The 23,235-nt window shown below is 44.8% G+C and overlaps 2 protein-coding genes across 2 annotated transcripts; both read left to right on the top strand.

Moving 5' to 3' along the window:
- Positions 1 to 4,797: 4,797 nt before the first annotated feature.
- sel1l (SEL1L ERAD E3 ligase adaptor subunit) lies at positions 4,798 to 14,169 on the top strand. The gene is made up of 21 exons (XM_004083934.4): positions 4,798 to 5,297; positions 5,385 to 5,428; positions 6,158 to 6,311; positions 8,008 to 8,175; positions 8,277 to 8,382; positions 8,787 to 8,949; positions 9,030 to 9,083; positions 9,158 to 9,217; positions 9,299 to 9,380; positions 9,466 to 9,620; positions 9,844 to 9,900; positions 9,982 to 10,050; positions 10,472 to 10,549; positions 10,663 to 10,725; positions 10,802 to 10,889; positions 11,305 to 11,453; positions 11,530 to 11,695; positions 11,771 to 11,845; positions 12,807 to 12,979; positions 13,062 to 13,190; positions 13,281 to 14,169. Exons 1-21 carry the CDS (start codon positions 5,213 to 5,215, stop codon positions 13,551 to 13,553), a joined length of 2,391 nt encoding a protein of 796 aa, XP_004083982.1. The 5' UTR covers positions 4,798 to 5,212; the 3' UTR covers positions 13,554 to 14,169.
- A 119-nt stretch (positions 14,170 to 14,288) lies between these two features.
- Positions 14,289 to 20,150, top strand: LOC105357244 (phospholipase B1, membrane-associated-like). The gene is made up of 16 exons (XM_011492077.2): positions 14,289 to 14,432; positions 14,618 to 14,682; positions 15,140 to 15,230; positions 15,320 to 15,378; positions 15,522 to 15,589; positions 15,679 to 15,722; positions 15,806 to 15,926; positions 16,003 to 16,054; positions 16,126 to 16,206; positions 16,275 to 16,340; positions 16,422 to 16,513; positions 16,666 to 16,747; positions 17,416 to 17,517; positions 17,656 to 17,751; positions 17,831 to 17,902; positions 18,809 to 20,150. The coding sequence occupies exons 1-16, from the start codon at positions 14,372 to 14,374 to the stop codon at positions 18,941 to 18,943; spliced, it is 1,287 nt and encodes a 428-aa protein (XP_011490379.1). The 5' UTR covers positions 14,289 to 14,371; the 3' UTR covers positions 18,944 to 20,150.
- The last annotated feature ends 3,085 nt before the right edge of the window (positions 20,151 to 23,235 follow it).

Raw genomic sequence — 23,235 nt, 5'->3', positions numbered from 1 at the left:
AGAGTGTTTCAAACAGATGTTATAATATTAAAACAGCGGGTTTATTTTTTACTGAAGTGCTATTAATAATGCTTGAAGAGGCTAGTAATTATCTTTTTTTTTATCTTTGTCATTAATGATATTAATATTGACTCAAAAATCGGGCGGACCGAGGTTTTTGCTGGCACAGGACACTCCTCCAATTTCCATCCTGTAGGTCAATGGGGTGGGTCCTGACAATGAGTTATATCACTAGAGGAGACATCACGTGGTTCCTCATGGGAGGAGAGCACCGCCATCTTGGTGAGGTCAAGTTACTGCTGCAGTGAATGCATTTGAACACATTTTTTGCATAATACCAGTTCATTGTTTGTGTTTCAACTGCCAAAATCAGAGAACTGAGTCCATGAAGGAGGAAGTATATCATTTCACAGATAAGTATTATAATTTTTTTCTTTTAATGCTGCAGGGGCTTTATTAATAGAACACATGTTGACATGCATGATGCTGCAGGGTTATTATCAACATGCTGCATGATGTACGGAGAATTTGCTGTCAACATAAATGTACATTTTATTTTGCTAAACCTGTATACAGCATACTAGGCTATTATAGTAATCTAGATTTATACATTTCTGACTCAGTGACTGAACTTTTCACTATTCAGACTTAAGGAAAAAGTGGATCTTAGCAATAAAAAGAGCTAACACAGATGGATCACTGTGGTACCAACTAGTAATACAGTCTGACTGTTCAAAACATTTTGTGGAAACACATTTTGATGAGAGGCCAGACTGTTTGCTTGAAACCCGACACCATAACATCTGTGTTACAAAAATTGATCACTCACATGAATCAGTATAAATCTATTATTTTTCTTTGTTGTGGTTATTTTAGGGTAAATCTATTGTTCACTTTTGGACTTCTTTTGAATATTTATTTTATAATTATTATTATTATTATTATTATTATTATTATTATTATTATTATTAATAATAATAATATTAATAGACTTATATTTTATTATTTATTGACTTATTATGTATGTATTGCTATTATTTATTGTTTGTATTGACTTACTATTGATTTATTATTATTATTATTATTATTATTATTGACTTATTGTTGGGTTTTTCTAAATAATTTAAATTACATGTCAAAGAGGTCTAAAACTCCTAAATGTTTACAAATTATTTTTTTAAAATTCTTTGTAATTTTTTTATTTGTAAGAAGTCCTGCAAAAATGCCTTTTCATTAAAGTTTGAGCTTTTAAGGCGGACTGTTTCTCTTCTTTAACAACAACAAATTATGTATCTATATATATATTATATATATAAATATAATATATTTACATATATGTATAAATATATATAAATTGTAAAAACATATATAGTATATAAAAGCTACTTAGACACCACTAAAAGCAATAGAAATCATTGTCATGTGGGCGTCGTCGACCTCACCAAGATGGCGTCACGCTCCGCCACCGTCGGCCAGGCTTCTAAAGCGGTCGTGTCTCCTCTAGTGATATAACTCATTGGGTCCTGACCATAGTTCCCATAGTTCTGTTTGTGATTCTTTGGATTCAATACAAACCTCTGCATTCACAGGACTTGAGACATGAAACCACAGGAATGTGCCCCCTTGTGGTTGCATTGAAGACGACTCATAATTCAGCTGCCATAAAAAACAACAAAGGAGTGACTGAGCGACTCAACAAATACAATTTACAGAAAACCTATTTGAAAAACTTTGGTAGAGACAAATACTGCTGTAACACATCTTAAAATCCTACAATTTGGGTTCACAACCAAATGCTTCCAACGCTTTAAACAAAGCAGGAAGCTCCAGAGAGTTGAAACACCTCAAAGTATTTTAAAAAAAGGTTAAGACTACTACAAGGAATAGCACTGTTGTAATCCAAAATAGCCTAATTAAAAATGTATACTGTCTTCAGTCGTTAACATGCGCTAACAAATACTAGTTACAAAAATTATCAATTACTTTTTGTTATGAAAGGAAAATGCATCTTTGCTTGGTTTTGATAATGGGTCACTTGTTTATTACATGAATTAAATACTTTCTACAATGGTTGCATGATGACGCAGTGACTATGGTTAAACTCTTCTGCTATCCTATGACACCCCCCCCCCCTTACATTGACGTGTTCTCCCTACCATGACAAAGGTGGATAAAGGTGGAAAGATTTCATGTAATCCATGGACACCAGTGAAGATCACAAATCATTGAAGAAAAAAGGTTCAGAGCACTGTCTAGTGGGTCTAGATGACCCAACTCCCAACGTTAAAGTGCCTAGGATAGCACAAGGGTTACGGACTAAGGCCATGGTTTGAATCCTTGCTGAGATTTTTTCCGTGTGGAGTTTGCATGTTCTCCCCATGTGTGGGTTTTCTCTGGCGCTCCGGTTTGTAATGAAACTCCTCTGGATTAAATTGAATCACAGACACAAGTCTGTTCAAGACCAGACACCAACGCACACACACTGAGACAAGAGGAGGGCTCCTGACCAAAACACACACAGCAAACCAAAGAAGACCACATGCAAGACTTCCACCCAGAAGCAGCAAGTCCCAGTTCCTTCTTAAACAACACGGGGTAAAGAACTACACAACAGGAAGGACAGATGGCAGTCTCCTCTAGACCACACTGAGGTTCAGGGGGCCTCGGGCCAAGTCGGGGCCCATGCCTGGGGCGGTCGGGGCCTGGCTCATGGCCCTGGAGGAACCACAGGTTTTTGTTCCTATTGTGATGAGGAGTCACTCAGCTGTGACTGGATGAGCGTACTGGCTGACTAAGAGTATTTGGAGAGGAAGTCGTATGTCAGGAGGGTGCTGTGCCAGAGCGGTCAGCCACTGTTTCCTCTGGAGGGGGGCTTGTTCCTGTGTCAGGAGGGGAGGTCAGCTGCTCCAGTCGATACTAGTCAGTGAGTTGTCCACTGTTGCTCTAGCACCACCTGTTGGTTAGTGTTGGAACGACGATACTTGAAGGATTGATACAGTGCTGCTTACTCAACAGTGACCCCTGCAGTCATTCTGAGAGCATTGCAGGTGAACGAAACAAGTTTACATGCTGTTTTTTTCTGATTACATAAAATATCATCTAATCATTGTCATTTATTTTGCTCAATTTGTTTGTTTATTTGTTTATAAGAAAAGAGATGGTGTAAATGCTCAAATGAGTTTGTATCTGTAATATTTTTCTATAGAAAAATTGTAACCTGTGTGTCACTTTTCTAATTTTCGTGTTCAATAATTTGTAATAACACATCTTTTTATTAAAAATGGTAAAATGTGTATACTTGTATTGCACATTCTACCTTCTACCTTGCCTTATAGTCCCAAACCCATTCCCCCATTCCCCCATCCACACACCGATGGTGGCTCCACTGCCGAACACTGGTGCCAACCTTCCACCAGAGGCAGCGTGGGGTCTTGCCCAAGGACGCTTCAACACATGGGTGGGCATAAAGGGTGGGAATAAAACCTGCAATATTCCGATCAAGCAGCGCTCCCCTGACACACAACTTACTCTCCAAATACTATTAGTCAGCAGGTATGCTCATCCAGTCACAGCTGAGTGACTCCTCAACAACAACACCACAGTGAGTTTGCCTGAGAAGCAAACGTTTTGGTGGCATGTTTCCTCCAAGGGGATTTCTCAGTTACCTGCCTTAGAAAACACTACACAGGGTACAGGGTACCACTGAGTCAATGTGGAGATCCAGGCTATTCCTCTGCTGGGTCAGTTTTGTTTCCTTTAAGCTCCAACTTAATGCTCTTGACAGCTTTAGTTGATTTCAGTGGACTGAAGAAGCCAGCTGCTTTGAACCAGGCGTCCAACTGCTTTTTATTTTATACTGGAATTCCCCTCCAGGAACTGCTGACTGAAATTTGAATAATGAGACGGTTTTTGCGCTGTGAATGTGAAAACGAGAATGCAATCCCCTCTTTGCATTTTCGTTTGAATTATGTCACAGAATGAGCGGTATTGAAATAAAAAATGAAGAAGCACTTTGGAAGGTAGACGTTTAATTTTATTTTTGATTCTATTGATGCAGTCCTTGTGAAAAGGAAAAATAATTTCTGTTAATCCATTTCAAATGTCAAATTAGAGATTTCTAATTGAATTTTGCTACACATTTACCAGATAACTTTTTGAAAATGAAATGTCAAATACCATTTTCATTATCATTTTAATTAAGTGACAGAATGAGCTGTGTTGAAGAAGAAAAAGAAAATAAAAAAGCCGTTTGACGGATTGCTTTTTCATTTTAATTTTGAGTCAACGAACACAGCTTCATTGTGAAAGTGAAAAAGCATTTCTGGTTTTGACTTTTATTTATTTATTAATTATGAGACATAAATGCTTCCATATCAAGTCGGAGAACCACAAACCACCGCCGTTCCCCGTTTGTGTAACTGGACTCTACCACTATACTCACTGTCTTAGGGGCGTCTGCCCCCCTGTTCATATCAGACATAATGGTAGGACCCTAGTCTGTCCTCGCACGTGATTGGCCAAACGGTGCGTCTATGGAAACAGTCTCGAATTTTCTCCTGGGCTTTTATCATAGCTGATCAAAACGGCTGTTTATGTCTTTTTAGATTTAAGTTGGTGACATCGATTTTCTCTGCATTATTCCTTAAAATTGAAAAAGTTCGCATTTGACAAGAAACCACTTCCGTCTTTCGTCACGCTCTGTCGTGGACAAACACATTCACTGGAAAGGACATTGTGTTTGTGCCTGATTGGCTGGGAGATGTTTGCTCCATGCTCATTGGCTCGTCGTCAGAGCACGCGCACTCTGATTGGTGCAATGGCCAGAAAAGGAAGCGCCGTTTCCTAGTGAGGGTTAACATGGACAGCTAGGTTGAGTCAGAATAACAACAAGCTGGACTTTCCGCCGTCGGTCGCAGAGTTGGCGGGTTTGGGCGCAGTGTCGGCGGATCGGGACGTGGTTTCCAGGACTCTGGTCCCTGAAGGACTGCGTGAAACTAGCATTCTTCTCTGAGCTTTGCGTCGCTTCTGAGGAGCCAGCAGCATGCTAGCTTAGCTCAGGGATTTCTGTTTGCAGCTTGGATGGTCAAAGTCAGCGCACAGAGCTGCGGGAGGAGCGGGCTGCTTTCCTCTGCTTCTTCTCCGGAAGGGACCGCATGTGCGGCGGGGACAGCGGCAGCTAGCTGACGGTCGGCTCACCTGTCAACAGCGAGCGATGGGGCTCTGGAGGGCTCTGCCCGCCCGGAGGCTTCGTGCTCTGACCCTTCTGCTCGTAATCTCCATCAAGCTGGTGTCTGCAGGTAGGTAGAGACCAGCAGGTAGCAGCACGCGCCGGCCTCCTCTGCTGTCAATCAAAGCGAAACTCAAACATGTGTGTCTGTTTGCAGAGGAAGATCGGTACCGGGAGGATCATGGAAAGGAGGAGCTGAAGGTCCTCGTGAGCTCTTCTCTTTTTCAGTTCTTTTTAAAGTGACTGCTGTGAAGTTGGTTCACTTTGCTGACCTTTGACCCCTGAGTGTTTAAGGGCCTGCGTTGTTTGTTGCAGTAGTTTCGGGTCCTGCCTCTTGCAGGGATGAATGAAAGCAGCGTGTAGAATCAGGAGAGGCGGATGTGTGGAGTGTTTTGGTAATCCACCTCAGAGGAGAAAGGAAGGACATGGAATCTGGACCAAACATGTTTACTTTGGTTTTAGAACATGTATATGTGATTCAAACAGAAGCATTTGGAGTGTTTTGCTATAAAAACTCCAGCGTTTGTTCTTGGTTTAGTGGAAGTGATGGGTCAATGTTCCTCAGGGAGAAACACACAAACCTGGAGAAACGCTGTGTTCATTTGGTGTTGGGATGGTTGGAAAGTGACTAGAAACACATGAATGCAGAAAAAAGTTCCCTGCCTAAATAAAAAAATATCAATTTTTATTGTACCATCTATGGGGAGACTGGAGAGAATTACAGGGAAAGCAACACATGAATAAGAACGATCAATATAATTGTCTTCCCTGTAATTCTGCAGTCTCTCCATCCATTAAATGGTTTATTGGATGTTTGCTGCCAGAACCAACAGAAGCAGAGCAGACATCTGGATCCTTTCTTTGTGTTCAGTTTGGGTCATGTTGAGGTGTTTTTACGTCGAGCCCTGTTGCTCCTGTGTTTGATTACAGTCTTACCATGATCCAGACTCTGAGGAGGACGTCCATGCCATGACAGGCTCCTCCCCTTCTCACCCTGAGGAAAACAAGCTGTCGTCTGTGGAGGGAGTGGAGGAGGAGAGCCTCCCTGACCCCCCAGCTCCTGTTAAAGACAAAGTCAAAGAGGGTGAGACGGTCCTCTCTGTTGTCAAAGCGTTCCCAGGGGTCTTTGAATTATGACCACATTTTTAGACAAAACCAAAAAAAGGCGGTCGTTTTCTAGGACATAGTTTCTGCAGAGCAGCTGCAGTTCACAGTTCCTCCACAGTTGGGGCGTGGAGTAAGCCCACCCCCACGTCCCGTCATCCACCTGTTTACATGTTCTCCCGCTAGCTGTGAGCCCCAAGCTAACATTAGCAGTACATCAAAAATGGACATCAATGTCGTATCTATCCAGTTCTGATCCAGATTCCAGCTCAGACCAGGAAAACAAAGACGTTCATGGATCTGTTTGTCTGACAGTGGATGATCAGAATGGAGCAGAGCAGGAAGCTGGTGACCTGCTGATTGTAGTTTGTAACAACTTCAAGCCTTTTCAAACATTATTGTTCTGTCGGCTCCTGGTTCACCACCATGTGTTCAATCTTAGTGTTCTGCATAAATGTAGTCCATCGTAAGAAAAAGAACTTTTTAAAAACACCTCTTTCAACAAAGTGTGTCTTTAGTGTCAAATGTTCTGTAAAAAGGATCAAATTGATGATACTTTTTCTTAAATTACTCGTTTAACATCTGATGTGACCTGTGGGAGTGACGCGGGACACGCCGTCAGTTTAAGGGTTGAAAAGAGTTCTTGAATGTGTTTGTTTTTTCCTGAGACTTGTGTGGTTTCAGACCCCCACCCCTCTGAGAAACCAGCAGCTCTTTGCACCTGGGTCCTCTCTTGCAGTCGGTTGCATCATTTTCCTTTGGGGGACATTTGCATTTTGCTGCTTCTGTGTTAAAATGCACAGAGGAGCATTAGGGCCACCATAAAAGAAAAGTAAATAAAGAAAGTAAATAAAGATGGAAAATGATGAGAAAAAAGTCAAACATTTACGAGAAGAAGCTCAATTTAAAGCTAGCTGTGTGTAGGACTGGCACGTGGGTTCAATGCCCAGGGGGCGCGATGACTGTCATCCAGGGTGGGTCCTTGGGCAAGACCCTTCATGCTACTGCCTAACCGTGCAGCCACAAGGGGGCGCAAGTCTGGGTCCCTGTGCCCGTCCCCAGCCTGGAGATAGGTCCAAAAGATGCCACAAGATGACAGTTTTCAGTGGAGTGGGTCCTTAATTTAGAAGAAAAGAGAGCTCCAACCAAAAAAGTTGTAGTTTTGTGAGAATAAAGATGTAAAATGATGACAAACATGCTTTTTCCAAAATAGGTATTTAAGGAAAATAAAGTGAACATTTATTTAGCAGGGTGACGTCCATCCCATGTCTGTGAATGTTCTGCTACGTCAATTCAACAGGAAATGTTTGATTGTCTTTGTCTTAAAAGTTAAATGTGACATTTTATTGAAAATAAAAAAACAGACTAGCTTGTAAAATTACGACCTTAGGAAGCATCAATTACACCTTAATTCTAGTAAATTGATTGTTTTGTTCACAGTTGTATGATTTTTGTCTCACAATTTTACGACTTTATTAATAAAAAATAGATTTTCTTTTCCTTCCCATAATTTTACGGCTTCATTCTGGTATGTCGGCTTTCTTTCTTTCATAATGGTTCTAATTCTGTGTGGTCAAAAGCAGCAGAGCTCTGCTTCTGGACTCTTTTCCTTTGGTTTCCATTCTTTCTGTTCATTCTTACATGCTAATCTTTTGCTTCTCCTCCTTGTCGTTCAGTTCCTGTGGTAAACGGGGGGACAGCCCACGGGGAGCCCTGCCTCTTCCCCTTCTCCTTCCAGGGGAGGGAGTACTCTGACTGCACCACTGACGGACGGAGGGACGGACGCCTGTGGTGCGCCACAACCTACGACTACGACGCCGATAAGAAGTGGGGTTTCTGTGAGAGTATGTTTCCACTTCCCTAAAGTTAATTATGACCCCTCCCTCCCTCCCTCCCAGCTGTCGGCGCCCTGAAACGTTTGTCTTTTTCTGCTCTCCGTCCTCAGCGGAAGAGCAGGTCCAGCAGAGGCTGCAGGCGGAGGAGGCGGAGGAGGAGTACCAGAGCGTGCTGCGCATGTTGAATGGAACCAGCAGGAAGGCTCAGAAGAGGGAGTGAGTTCCTACTGCTGCTGCTTCATGCAGCATGTTACCTAGTTCAACCCATTCTTTTCCTGTTTCTTTCTTTATTTTAGTATCTTCTACCATTTTTTGCTGCTTAACTCCTTCTACAATTTTTCAACTATTTTAACCATTCAAATCCTTGAACTTTTCAAGATGGGAACCCTCCATTAAAATCCATGGGGAATCCTTGGTGCAAAAGCTCGCTGGTTCGATACCCGGCTCTTTTTCACACAAATATCTTTTTTGTTGTTGTTATTGTGCTGTTTTCACTTTATTTATGGTCAACCTGCTTTAGCATCTTCACAAATGAAGGAGTCTTGTTTGAACAGACACTCCACCTTCATGTCATCTGCTGCAGACCGTCATGCTGGGCTCTCCTCTCTCTCCTCTCTTAGACTTTATGAGAAGCTGCTGAAGATCACAGAGAAAGGCCACCAGAAAGCCACGGAGAAGGTTGCTTATGCCATGCTGTTCGGAGACTACATCAACCAAAATGTCACCAAAGCCAAAGAACTGTTTGAGAAACTTGCCATTGATGGATCTCCCAAAGCTCAGATGGTTTGGATCCCATCTTTTGCTCTTGAACGTTGTTCACGGTGAGGACGCCTTCAGCCCCCATGTTGCTGTTTGTTTTTCAGGCTCTGGGTTTTCTGTACGCAGCAGGACTCGGGGTGAACTCCAGTCAAGCTAAGGTGCTCCCTCAGTTTTGAAAAAGTTTGGCGCTGCACAGACGGGTAGAGGTGGTAAAGTCCTGCTTGTTTTTCAGGCTTTGGTTTACTACACGTTTGGTGCGCTGGGGGGAAACCTGTTGGCCCATATGATTCTGGTGAGGATCTGGTTTTTCGGTGAGTGACTCTGCCTCTCTGAAGTTTTGGTTTGACACCGGTTTGTCTGTATTTCTCGTCAGGGATACAGGTACTGGGCCGGCGTGGGCGTTCCCCAAAGCTGCGAGTCGGCACTAACGCATTACAGGCTGGTGGCAAACCAAGGTGGGCGTTCAGTGTGATGCCAGTCTCAGGTTCTTGTCATGAAGATCCAACGACCTACAGGACTCTGTCCCTCTGTGCCCTGCAGTGGCCAACGACGTGTCGCTGACGGGGGGGTCAGCAGTGCAGAGGATTCGATTGCTGGATGAGGTGGAGAATCCGGGCTCAACCAGCGGGATGCTGGAGGAGGATCTCATCCAGTACTATCAGTTTCTGGCTGAGAAAGGAGACGTGCAGGCCCAGGTAAAACAATGGTGGGCGGTGTTCAGCCCAGAACCCGCTTTTGTCATGGCGGGTGTCTTCTGGAAGCCCAGAGGAGTCGTTGTCTTTATCTTCAACAGTATGATGAAGGGAAAACAAAGAACATGTAAATGAGGCAGTAGAAAAGGAAAATGGTTTGGAATGGACTCTCCCAAAACCCCATGAGTTTAGATTCTTCCATGAGCTCCTCCGTCTCTGTGTCCAGGTGGGTCTGGGTCAGCTTCACCTGCATGGAGGCCGTGGAGTGGAGCAGAATCACCAGGTAGACTTTCTGTCAGGTTTCTGCTGTCTTTGTTTAGGCTGTGCTTTTCTACTGAGTGTTTTTTATGTTTCTGCCCACCAGAGGGCGTTTGACTACTTCACCCAGGCTGCTAACGCAGGAAACACACATGCCATGGCGTTCCTGGGCAAGGTGGGTCAGAGGGAGAGGAGGAACTGTTGGTGGATGCCTTTAATTGAAATGCGGGCCAAATGATGCTTGGCCTGCATGTTCCACAGATTTCTTAGGGAATTCAAACCTGCTGTTTTCCTATACTGACCTCCTGCGCACGTGGATGTGCACTTTACCAGACCGTGAAGTCAAAAGCTCACATGAAGACGTTTGAACAGATAAAAGTGGCTTTTTGATGAGAACATTTGTGTTTCTGCTGATCTTATGAACACGTAAACAGATTCTGTCACAGAGAGCTGCTTCCATCTGGTTCTAATAGGGTTTAAAGGTGATGAAATTCTTGATCTTTTTGGGGTTTTTTTTCCCCAGCGAGGCGTAATTGGGATGAAGCAAACACAGGAGAGTCTGTAAAACCTTCTTTTTCTGTCTCTGCATGCTGTAGATGTATTCAGAGGGCAGCGCGTTTCTCCCTCAGAACAACGAGACGGCCTTGCAGTACTTCAAGAAGGCGTCTGATTTGGTAAGGACTGTTTGAACACTGGCGTTCAGTCTCTGCTCTCCTCAGGAGTGGGATGGACATCTTGTGTTGTTTGGTGGAAAGCGGTGTTGTCTGATTGGCTGTTGTCTCTTTAGGGTAACCCGGTGGGACAGAGCGGCCTGGGCATGGCTTACCTGTATGGAAGGGGGGTCCCGGTGGTAAGACACTTCACTGCTTCTCTCAGTTGCACACAGCTCTTGGATGAAACGATCATTGGAGATTTTCTGTCTCCAGAACTACGAGCTGGCTCTGAAATACTTCCAGAAGGCGGCGGAGCAGGGCTGGGTGGACGGGCAGCTGCAGCTGGGCACCATGTACTACAGTGAGTGAAGTCCTGCTGCAGACGGACAGTTTGGTCCTGGTCCAGATGTCTGTCTGTGCCGTTTCTCAGCTCGCTCTGACCTGTGCTCTTTGACAGGTCAGAGGTCAGGAGCTTGTATGCCAACAACCAACAGCCTGCATTTCTTTGATTTTTCTCCTTTTCTGCTTCATTTGAAGGGTTTTTGAAACTTTTTACATGGTTCTTGGATTTTTTACTTTATCCTGAATATATTTACCCCAGAATTCTCCCTTTTTTAGACGTTGTTCTACCTTTTATGAATCCGGTTTCTACATCTGCTGTCTGGAGTTTCAGAGGTTTTTGTGGGATGCCTGTTCTTCTGCTTCCTGCATCATGCCGTGTCAAACGTTGGGGGATTTCTGCTTCACATAATCCCGTTTCCGGTCTGGTCCTGCAGATGGCATCGGCGTCAAGCGGGATTACAAGCAGGCCCTTAAATTCTTCAACCTGGCCTCTCAGGCTGGTCACATCCTGGCTTTCTATAACCTGGCGCAGATGCACGCCACTGGGACTGGGGTGATGCGCTCGTGCCACACTGCAGTAGAGGTGAGTGGAGTGACGGGCACGAAGCCTGCGCTGTGGCAGCAGCCGTGCCCTCTAAGCAGGCCTTTGTGTCTCGCAGCTTTTTAAGAACGTGTGTGAACGTGGCCGCTGGTCAGAGCGCTTGATGACGGCCTACAGCAGCTTCAAGGAGGGGGACGCCGAGTCTGCGCTGGTCCAGTACCTGCTGCTGGCTGAGCAGGGCTACGAGGTGGCCCAGAGCAACGTGGCCTTCCTTCTGGAGCAAAGTGAGAGACGTTTGTGTCGTTGACATGTGCGGCGTTTGAGGACTTTTTAGTCATTTTCTCTGTCGATCGCAACAGAAGGAGCAAAGATGTTCAGTGAGAATGAGACGTACCCTCGAGCTCTCCTCCACTGGACCAGAGCTGCTGCACAAGGTGAGCCTCCCTCCCTCCCTCTTTCTCAGCCGTTTGCTGTTGGTTTTTCTGGACCATAAACCGTCGTCCAGTCCACTTCTAGAGAGGGGAGGGGCTTGGAGAACAGCAGATGCTCCTGTTTTGGCTGAGAACTGATCTGCCTCCTTTTTGGATTCAGCTCCATCTCTGTGCTGCTCTGCAGAAGCCTGACCACCGTAGGCCTGGTGCCCCCGGGGCCCCCCCCATCAGAACAAGTTCAAATCTGACAAAAAAATCAGATTTATACTTGCTTGTAGAAAACTATTTAAACTGGATAAAAGTCCCACAAGCATGTTTTGATCTATTTTCAAAGCATTGCCAGTGGTCTTTTCTTGGACATAGTTTCTGCAGAGCAGCTCATTAGAAATCCACCTCTGAGTTGTGGGAGGGACTTTTGGTGCAGAAGTAAGCCTGTGTTCATTCCCCATCATCACTTTGTTTACACTCTCTCCCACTAGCTTACAGCCCCTCACAATCCCAATCTAACAGAACAAAAATGGTGATGAATATCGTAGGCGTCCAGTTCTGATCCAGATTCCAGCTCAGACCAGGAGAACAAAGACGTTCATGGATCTATTTGTCTGACAGTAGATGATCAGAATGGAGCAGAGCAGGGAGACTTTGGGTGTAGCTTCTATATAACAACCACAGGCTTTTTCCAACAGCATTTCTTTGGTCATTAATGCTCAAACACATTTTTACTCTAAATTTTCTTTGTATTTGTCCTTCATCATCAAAAAAATTCTACAAGAACACATTAAAAACGCCATTTTCATTGGAGTGGATCTTTACGGAGAAGTGACACGGTTGCAGTGTGAGCTGAAAACTAAAGGGGGAGGAGCAGATGCTCGCTAGATCACAAACGTGTCTTCTTCTGTTTTTGATGGTCCCTGTTCAGAACCGCAGCTTCCTGTTCCAAACCTCCCCTCCTTCCTCTTCCCAGGGTACACTGTGGCGAGGATAAAGCTGGGCGACTACCACTTCTATGGCTTCGGGACAGATGTGGACTATGAGACGGCAGTCATTCACTACAGACTGGCCTCGGAGCAGCAGAACGGCGCTCAGGCCATGTTCAACCTGGGATACATGCATGAGAAGGGCCTGGGGATCAAACGGGTGGGTCCAGGCTCCTCTGCAGGAACATGGAGGCAGACTCGGTTTGTTAGTGGTCTTAAACGGGCTCTGTGTGCTTCTGCAGGACATCCACTTGGCCAAGCGTTTCTATGACATGGCTGCTGAGGCCAGTCCTGACGCCCAGGTCCCGGTCTTCCTGGCTCTGTGCAAGCTGGGCCTTGTGTACACCCTGCAGTACCTGCAGGATCTCAACGTGAGACCGTCTTTCTGCACACGTTCAAACGGCGACGTAACCCACGCCGTCAGTGACCCTCTGTCTGTTTCCCCCCCTCCCCCTCTAAAGGTGAAGGAGGTCATCACTCAGGTTGACCTGGACCAGCTTCTGGGCCCAGAGTGGGATCTCTACCTGATGACTGTCATCGCGCTGCTGCTGGGTACGGTCATTGCCTACCGGCAGCGGCAGCACCAGATCATACTGCTGCCCCGGCCCCCCGCCCCCGCTCCTCCAGCTGCCCCTGCAGTAGTGCAGGACCAGCCGCCAGCGCAGGCTATGGATGGGGCTCAGGAGGAAACGCCAGCCCAAGGCCCGGTTCAGGAGGAGGAGGAGCAGCACTGAGAGGAGGCCTACGCCACACCCAAATACCGCTCTGCCCCCCCCTGCCAGACACCAGACTGCCAGCAGGCTGTGCAGAGGAGGGCTGGGAGACTCAGGATGGCGGCCTTGTCACCATGGAAACAGCGATGGAAGATTCCCCGGCTTTCATCCTGACGCTCTGCAGAGTTTGGACATCTTCAGCACGTCTCCTCCATCAGTTTCAGACTTTTAGTTCTAGTGTTTTTCTGAGTGAGCTGCTTCCTCTCTGTTTTTGGTCCCCTTGTTCAGTTGCTTTCAGAGCTGGGATCTGCTGAAGCCCCGCCCCCGTCCGCCGTGGACAGTCTGATCCCACCTAAACTTAACTGGAGGATTTGTGAAGGAGGACTATGCTGGACATCCGTCTGCTCCTCTGGAGCTCAGAGGGATTCAGACTGCCGGGATGCTCTAGTGGATCCAGCACGGATGTGGAATTTGTCCCGATAGTTAAATCTCTTCCATCCATGCGTTTGTTTGTTTTTAGTTTGTTGCTGTAGGAGTGCTGGATGCGTGCATGAGGACAGGATTCTGTGGGACACTGCTCTGGTTGCATTTTTACCATCACCGTTACGGGTTTCTAATAAATGAGTGAATGAAATGATCCTGCAGTTCAGCTGTTTGTGAAGCTTCAGAGTGGTATGTGTGTGTGTGGGGGGGTCTGATGTTCAATGTTCTTCAAACCTTGACGCTCTGATTGGACCTGCAGCTGTCACTCAGCCTTAAATGGGGAGGGGGGGTATGACGGGGCCGTTGGCATTGTGTTGTCTGTATGGTGAGCCATTGACTGGTGCTTACACACCACTATGGAGTGGCTTTGGATCGCCGTGACAACGTGTGTGCTGATGGGGTCCTGCTCTGTCAAAGGTAAGTGCTGGAACAAACGGGGGGGCAGAGGACACACAGGGCAGCTGGGCCTTTGTTCTTGCCCCTAAACTCCTCCTGGGGCATTTCTGCTGCTTTGATGGAGAAGTGTGTGCAGGCCATGCTTCATATGTTTACCAAGAGGCTTTCTGACTACTGATTACCCCCCCCCCCCCCTTCTGTTAAAGGCAGTGACTGGTGGTTGGAGTATGAGGAGGGCATCCGGCAGTACAGTAAGGAGGCCCTCAGTAAGGTACAGCTCACAGCTAGAGGATCCAGAGGTTGGATCTTCACCCGTTCTCTTGTTTGAGAAGCCAGACTTCTAGAACGCCGTCAGCCTCGTCAGATTCAGATCATGGAGCCGACGTTCTGCAGTGGAAACCGTCTCTGCTGAATAACTCGCCTAAAGATCATCCAGATGTCATGAAATGCATATTTATGCTTTTGGATTGGAATCAATTGTCTTTTTTTAAACACAAACATGCAGTGATATTTACAGCTTTAAGCAGGAAAACTCTGTTAGAAATGAAAACGTGGACTGTATGAATTTACAGATTATAACACATCCTCCAGGATAAACGTATAATAATCTGAAGAAAGTGTCAGGAAGGGTGGGAGGAGCTTAAGTGGATGTTGTTTGACTCGTGTCTAAGCAGCAAAGGGGGGTTGAACTGGTACATGAAGCTGGATTCATCCTCTTCCCTGTTCAGGAGTTTCCAGAAAAAACTCGTCCCGTCAGCTTCAAGCATCCCGTCTTCCAGTGTCCAGACATGAAGCCCTCCCCGTCTGTCCCCTCCTCAGGTCTCTGGATGGCATCCAGTCAGCCAAAATCTCAGAATCCAGGAGCTGGGTTGTGACCGGATGCTTCTGTGTGTCTCTGTTTGCTTTAGTGGAGTTCGTGAAGGCGGCAGACCTCCGAGTCATCGCTGCTTTGGGGGACTCTCTAACTGTAGGTGTTTGTGTTCTTTCCTCTGCGTCTGTGGGAACGATATTCATAGCTCAACATGTCTGAGTTTCATTTCCCTCCTCAGTTGTTAATTCAGTGGGTTTTCATGTTAAGAGGCTGAACTGACCAGCAGTCTGTCTCCTCAGACGGCTATAGGGGCGAACGCCACCACGGTGCTTGGAATTCCTATAGAGTTTCGCCATGTTTCATGGAGGTGACGCACCATGTGACATTTCTACCTCCCTGACATGAGGATGAACAGACGCTCTCTCTGTTATAACCTCTTTTTTGTTCTCATTGAAGCATTGGAGGCTATGGAACTTTTCAAGAGGTCATAACTTTGGCAAGTAAGGTGTCCACTGTGCAGTCAGTGTTACCAATGAGTTCAGAGCCTGTGGTTGTTTTAAATGCGTCCGTCTTCAACTTGTAGACATCATCAAATTGTTTAACCCAAACCTCCTGGGTGCCTCTCCTGGAAAGACGGTCCACGGCATGCAGACTCACATCAGTGACACTGGCTTCAACCTGGCTGTGACCGGACACAACACTTTGTGAGGCCACGTTTCCTGGCAGAGTCCTGCTCGCCGTCTCGTCTCCCCATTAAACCACCTTGTCCTTTGTTGTCAGTAACCTGCCTGGACAGACCAGACATTTGATTGACACGCTGAGAGGATACGAGGTACAAGCGGCTGTTCTCTGAGAACCAGTCATGCTGTTATGGAGGCGTCTGAGAGACTTTTCTCCATTCAGGGCTTGAACTTTGAGGAAGACTGGAAGCTTCTGACCATTCTGATGGGCATGAATGACATCTGTGATTACTGCAAGGACAAGGTCTGATTCCTCCCCCATGTGTGGGCTCAATGTCATCAGCTGTCACTCATGCCGACTCTTTCCTTCAGACGATGTTCTCCGTGGATAACTTCATTCACTACATGACTGCCTCTCTGGAAATGCTGATGAACGAGGTGAGGCTCCAGGACAGGTGCGGTCCGGTGGGTCTGTCAAAGCTGGATGTCTCAGGGGGGGGGGGTATCTCTGTGTGACAGGTTCCTCGTATGATTGTCAACGTGGTCCAGATCCTGCCCATGCACCCTTTGAGGGAGGTGCAGAGGCCCACACCGGGCTGCCTGCTCCAGAGGTGAGCTCGCAGACAGAGGGATGTTTGTGCTTCATCATTTTTCAGGCTGGTTCTGGTTCTATGTGCCTGTTTGGATCTTTTTTTGGGCACCATTCCTGCTTTGTGCTCCCGTTTTGTTCTGAGTAGTCCACCTCGTGTGTCCTTCGCCTCAGGTCTTTCTGCTCATGCCTGACCGAACCAGCAGCCGGATCTCCTGAACTGCAGGAGTTGATGGAGGTCAACCTGGAGTTCCAGGTGACCTTTAAGGCTTTTGACATCACTTTACATGAATTGCATCTTTGAAAGTTTCCATCTGCTGTCCTCCCAGTCTTCCAGGTTCTAACTGCTGTGAACAGTCCGTCTGGGTATCAGGGATATGATATCTGATAGGTGGAATACATTCACTGTCTGTTCTGTCATTAACGTTAACAACATCAAAGATTTTAGTAACACACCAACATCATGTTTGGCATCACAAGTTTGCTGAATAAACAAAGTTCCAGTTTGAACAAAAAACGTTGTTTTAATTAGTTGCAGCCTTTGTAAACTTCCTTTAAGGAAAACACGTATTCATTTATGTTAATGGGGATGAAATGCTGAACAGGTTTGTGCATGATGTCAATGCATGAATGGGACTGTGGCTGTAAAGCACTTTAGGCCTTAAAGCAAACTAGAAAAGAAAAAAAAAACACAATTTAGTCTTTTATATCTGCATGGTCACCGCCTAACGTTTTATGATCACTTTGTGGTCTTTGTGATTGTCTTCTACGAACCGGAGATAGAAAACTATCATTTCAAACTTCCTGTAACTATGCAGGTCACAATGGTTTATTAGAATAAGTAAATGACATTTGGACCGGACTCCCATTGAACATTCCCATTGAAGTGATTTTGTGTGTATTGAGTGTTTGATTTTCTCCCAGAAAAGACTGGAGGAGCTGCTGCACTCTCATCATTTCTTCCGGAGTGACTTTGCTGTCGTTCTACAACCATTTCTGAAATTTGCAGATCCTCCCCGCCTCCCGGTAACTCACCTTATCAGTCGGGCAGGATTCACCCGGAAACTCAGCGCTTGGTTCCTTTGACCTTGAGGCTGCTGGGTGGTGTGCACACGATAGCGTACGCTTGACCTCTGAGGCTGCTTGTTTTGTGCCTCTAAGCAGAGCGGGAGGATTGACATGACGTTCTTCACTCATGACTGCTTTCACTTCACCATCAAGGGCCACGAGGAGCTGGCCAAAGGGCTGTGGAACAACATGGTGAGCAGTGCTTCGCAGCACGTCCACTCAGCCCTGTACAATGTTGGAGAAATGATGTTGATGTGGTTCCTGCTCACAGTTTCAGCCTGAGGGAGGAAAGCTGATGGTGGGCAGTTTTTCTGATCCCATCACCCTTGTCTGCCCTCCTGTGGTAGGTGTAACTTTTTCTGTGTTTCACCACAAAATGCCAGAAAGATGTTCAACCACTCGGTTTCTTTTGTCATGCTTTACCCCTGTGAGACTTTGAAGGTTAATCCGTTTTTCTTCGTGTAGTTTCACTGCCCCTATCAAACCTGTGCTGTCCAATACCTGAACTCTTTCAGAGGTTCATCCAGTGTAAAAAGACACAAAACTGCAGCAGCTGAGTGTGTAGATCTAAAGGAATTAACTTTTTTGAGCTTGTGTTTTATAATGTTTATTCCTCAAAGTGGTATTTTCCTCCATTTACACATTTCTGAGGATTTTCTCTAAAAACCTGTGCTCTCTGATTACCAGCCCCTCTCAACCCACGACCAGTGGGTTCTCGCATTGTGATGTCACAAAGCCAGGAACAGCCTCTTCCAGGAAGAGTCTGTACTGTCAGCCCCGCCCCCTTGCTGAAACACACACCCACTTTCTCCACAAGGAAAACAGGGATGCACAAAATGTTTTCTTCCTAAAAGCACTATATGCACATCCATCTTTGGATGTCATTTGTTTTCTTGGGAGAAACGCAGACACACTGCTGAGGCTGGCTCTTGGTTGACATCATGAAATGGGCGGAACCCACAAGGAGAGAAAGGCGGAGCTTCAGAGATCGAGTTGTCTTACTTCCAAGTAGCAAAATGAACTTTGAAAGTAACCTTTTAGTGTGCCAAAGGTAATGTATTCTTATTTACACGGATATAGTTTACTCTGAAAGGCTTCAGGTTTATTGTAGGTTGCAGGTTTATTGTGAGCATGCTCAGTGTGGGCTGTTTGAGCTCATGTATTTGTTGTGTTCATGAGTGTTTGACAGGGTTGTGCATCAGAACAAACAGATTTTCAGGATGAACCACGTCTCGCTGTGCCCCTGCAGGAACACCCGTACATCTACACCCGGCCGCTCACGGTCCGGTCCAGGCAGCCTGCGCTGCACCGCCCCCCGCCATCGCTGGCCTCCGTTCTCCTCCTGCTGCTGCTCGTGGCGTTGGCACATCCTGGATTCATGTAGCTCCTTCACATTTACTCTTCTGCTCCACTGTTACTGAAGGCGGGAAGCACAGAGCTGTTCCAGGACAGCCTTTCAGCTTGAAGTGTGTGTGCTGCACTCGTTTCACTGTGGCTGAGGGTGACAGAAGGGTCTTTAGCAGGACAAACCAGGGTTTTAGGATTTAGTAAAGCTAAGTCTTTGCACACGCTCTCACTGAGTGAAGCACAGGTTTCCATAGAGACACTTGAATACTTACTAGACACTGCAGATGCTTTTAGAATTTAGTCATAAAGTTTCACATTGAAGTGTTTATTTATTACAGTTGAAGCTTCTTTAGCTCATTTGCAGGTGAGTTCACAGAGAAATGTCCTGACTTTGAGCTATCAGTGCACTAATGATTTTCATATAGATTGAAGTAATCCTAGAGTTTTTGAAGAACAATCGAGCCCTGAAATGCCTATAAAAGCATTTGATTCTCACTAGCATTTTCGTTTTTTGGTTTTCAGCAATGGTATAATAGTAACAAATGTTGATGTTGTAACACACAACGTTGTCATGGATTGAAACCCTGCAGAGCTTCAAAGGTGACGTCTGAATCTTTGACATCTGAAGTTTTTCAGAACCATCTGGATGATCCAGAGGAGGCTTAGGAGAAGCTCAATTGGTCAGATGAAACCAAAATGGAATACTTTGGTATAAACGCCACTCGCTGTGTTTGGAGGGGAAGAATGATGAGTTTCATCCCAAGAACACCTCACCTACTGCGATACTTTGGATAGAAGCATCATGGCTTGGGGCTACTGTTCTGCAAAGGGGAAAGAACAACTGATCTGTATCAATGAAAGGAGAGATAGGACCATGTCTGGTGAGATTTTAGGCAAAAACCTCTTTCCATCAGTGAGAGCATTGACGGCTGGATCTTCCAGCATGACAAAAATCCCAAACACATTGCCTGGGCAAAGGAGTTGCTACATAAAATTATTTCAAGGTTCTGGAGAGTTCCATTCAGTCTCTGGACCTCAATAGAGAATCTGTGCAGGGAGTTGAAAGTCTGTGTTTTCCAGCAGCAGCTTCAAGACATCCCAGCTTCTGCATGGAAGACGGGACTAAAACATTATGTTCAAACATGCTGAAGACCTACAGGAAACCTTTGACCCTTGTCACTGAAGCCAGGGTTACAAATACTTATTTTCTGCAACTTTATGCAAATAAATTTTTAAAAATGAAAAACAAAAGTGATTTCCTGGATTCTTTGGTTACATTCTGTCAAACAGTTGAAGTGTTGAACATTACAGACCAAACTCACCTTTTTTTAAGTGGGATGACCTGTAGAATCAATTTAGTGTTGGTCTTCTGGTGACACGGCCAACACGGCCAGCTGAGTGAAAATGACATTTGGCAAAACCGTCTCCATATTTAAAGAGTTGTCAGTCAGATAGGAGTAGAGGTTCCTCCTCTGACCCACAGAGGCCTTCAGTGTCTCTGAAGGAAAGCTGAAATCATTGGGATCTCAGTAGACGGGCCAGAGTTCAGTGTTGAAAGCTTTTTTCTTCGCTGTATTCAGGACGAATGCCCTGCTGCTGGCGGTAAAAGTGTCATTTGCATTCAGATCCACCTGGGGCAGACAGCAGGTATGGACAATAAAGTTTTCCCCCTGCAACCAATTTAAACTGAGAACTACACCTTTGTGTCGGGTCTCACTGACCATGGAGAAGGGACAGAAGTTTAAAGAGAGAAGAAAATATGAATCATCTCAAGGCTACAAGTCCATCTCCAGAGATCTTTATGTTCCCATGTCCACAGTGAGCCACATCACCAAGAGGTCTACAGCCATCACTGTAGACGACCTCCCTGGAGGAAGACAGGACAAAATGAGTGAAAACGTACAATGAAGGGTGGTTGAAATGATGAAGAACCCAGAGAAACTAGTTTAGAAGTTTCTCTGGGTTCTTCATCCTTTCAAGCACCCCATCTAAACAAACTGATCTGCAGACAGGAAGGTGTCTTGGTTTACACCGTCACCATCTGAAGGAAAAGAGACGATTTGGTTGGAGCTCCAAGAGATCACCACTGCTGTCACAAAGGCATCAAATAGAAAGACTGGAGTTTTTGAAATTCTTGTGACAAAACCAGGAAACGTACTGAGAAACACCATTTAACCCTTGTGCTATCTTAGATGACCCCCCCCCTTCCACTGACGTGTTCTCCTACCATGACAAAGGTGGATAAAGGTGGAAAGATTTCATGTACATGGACACCAGTGAAGATCACAAATCATTGAAGAAAAAAGGTTCAGAGCACTGTCTAGTGGGTCTAGATGACCCCACTCCCAATGTTAGAGTGCCTAGGATAGCACAAGGGTTACAGGAAATAAACGAAGCCTTCAAAGAGAAAAACATCTCTCTACTGTTAACATGGTGGAGCTTCAACGATGTTTTGTGGGTTCTTCAACAGATTTCTTGACTGGGAGACCAGTTTGATGAAATCTGATGATGACCAGAGAACGCTGAGACACACCAAAGTGTCAGAAAGGTCATGAGTCTTCCAGTAAGAGAATGACCTGCCCCACATCAAAAAGCTCTGAGTGCTGGAAACTTCAGAAAGTGTTCTGAGGCTGAATCCAGAGAAGATCTGAGGAAAGATCTGAAAACAGCAGATAGTAGAAGACGAATGGGAATGACCTGTAGTGGTTTATCAAAGAAATGTGTTCCAAAGTTCCAGCAGTAGGTGGAGGAAACTCATTCATGGTTACAGGAAGGGACTGATTGCAGGTTTTTTTGGTTGCTACCAAGCATTAAGCTAATTCGGTCCATTTTGAGTTCTGTGTGAACTTTTGTACATTTTTCCTCTTTTTTCTTTTGTTCCAGTGAAACCAATAAAGACGTGAAAACATTTGGAACAATTTTCTCAGAGCTGGAGGGTGCAGATACTTTTGGACGTGAATGAGTGCAGATACAGTCAAAGGGTAAAGTTTAAATGAGCACAAACATCAGCCTCTTCCTCACCCGTTCACACCTTAACACCCTTTATTGTTCAAAACCCATAGAACGATTATACATGACCAGAAGAATAGTCACAGCAATGAGAATACCAGGGGGCATTTACATTACAAAAGAAACACATGACAATTTATTGAGTATGTTCAAAGACAGACAATTTTCATAAATACCTATGGCTTTTTTGGTGCGTAAATGAGATTCTAATTCCTAAATTATTACAGGGGGAAAAGTTGTGATGAAGAAAATGTTGATTTGAGAAAATGAAACTTGCTAAATAATATTATTTGATTAATTATGTTTGATTTTGTGTTCTCATTATGTAGGCCAAATATGATATATTCAAATTTCATCTGAAATTGTGATTCACATTTGTGATTTATAAAACGTGTACATTCTTTCCAAAACTCTGATTGTTTGGGGGTGTTCTTCACAGAGAGGACAGTCGGGGTCAATTGTCTTATTATATCTTAGCATATATTGATTAGTGGATTAGATTCTATGTAGATGTTTGTTGGAGACATTGCTCATCTTGTTATTGATTAGTAACATCTGATGCAGAGTGAAAATATTTTTCCAGAACAAGTCAGGAATACATTTTTCCAACAGAAGACAGCAGAGGGAACAGAAATGACATTTTGCTGAAACAGGGCACGTATATTTTTGGTATTCTTTCTTCTTTTTAAAAAAAATAAACTTTATTGCACATGATGCTATTTTACAAAAATGTACATTCAAGTATGCAATCAGAACATAATTGCAAATATCAAACACACATAAAAAAACAAGAATAGAAATAGAAATAAGCCAGGGGGTCAAACTTTACGAGAAAATGTTGAATCTATCACATACAGACAATGTTCTGATTGCTTTTTGCTTCTTAGAATTACAAGTACTATTAATATACAGATGTACCTCAGAAAAGAATATTATGAAACAGGGTTTTCGACCAGAGAATTTACATTTGTGAATATATAATTTGGCCAAATGAAGAAGAGATTTAAAAAGTAAACTAGCGTCCATTTGTATATTCTTTGATCTTAGACTCAACTAGACATCTGTCCAGAATAAAACAAAACAAGAATCAAGTTAATTGTTACTGAAATCACAAATCTTCTGCCAAAACACTTTAACTTTAGGAAAATACCAGAAGAGATGGATGACTGTTTCAGGAGAATTGCAGCAAAAACTACAGAGTGTATCAATGTTTCATCTAAATCTATTTTGAATAAACATTTTGGCTGGGCAACGCGCCTTGACAACTACTAACATCAGCTCCCTGGTGATGACGCGGCCCTCTAAAAACGTCATTTCCGG

This window comes from Oryzias latipes, chromosome 24 (assembly GCF_002234675.1).
Source record: "Oryzias latipes chromosome 24, ASM223467v1".
In the NCBI taxonomy this organism is placed as follows: Eukaryota; Metazoa; Chordata; class Actinopteri; order Beloniformes; family Adrianichthyidae; genus Oryzias; species Oryzias latipes.
The sequence above is the reverse complement of the archived record's forward strand: the minus strand, read 5'-3'. Positions and strand labels throughout refer to the sequence as shown.

Coding starts and splice junctions, on each gene's coding strand:
- sel1l (XM_004083934.4), top strand. CDS start 5,213: ATGGGGCTCTGGAGGGCTCTGCCCGCCCGGAGGCTTCGTGCTCTGACC. Junction 9,381..9,465: donor CAGGCTGGTGGCAAACCAAG/GTGGGCGTTCAG, acceptor TGTGCCCTGCAG/TGGCCAACGACGTGTCGCTG. Junction 13,191..13,280: donor AGTACCTGCAGGATCTCAAC/GTGAGACCGTCT, acceptor CCCCCTCTAAAG/GTGAAGGAGGTCATCACTCA.
- LOC105357244 (XM_011492077.2), top strand. CDS start 14,372: ATGGAGTGGCTTTGGATCGCCGTGACAACGTGTGTGCTGATGGGGTCC. Junction 15,231..15,319: donor CCCGTCTGTCCCCTCCTCAG/GTCTCTGGATGG, acceptor TGTTTGCTTTAG/TGGAGTTCGTGAAGGCGGCA. Junction 15,723..15,805: donor AGAGGTCATAACTTTGGCAA/GTAAGGTGTCCA, acceptor TTCAACTTGTAG/ACATCATCAAATTGTTTAAC.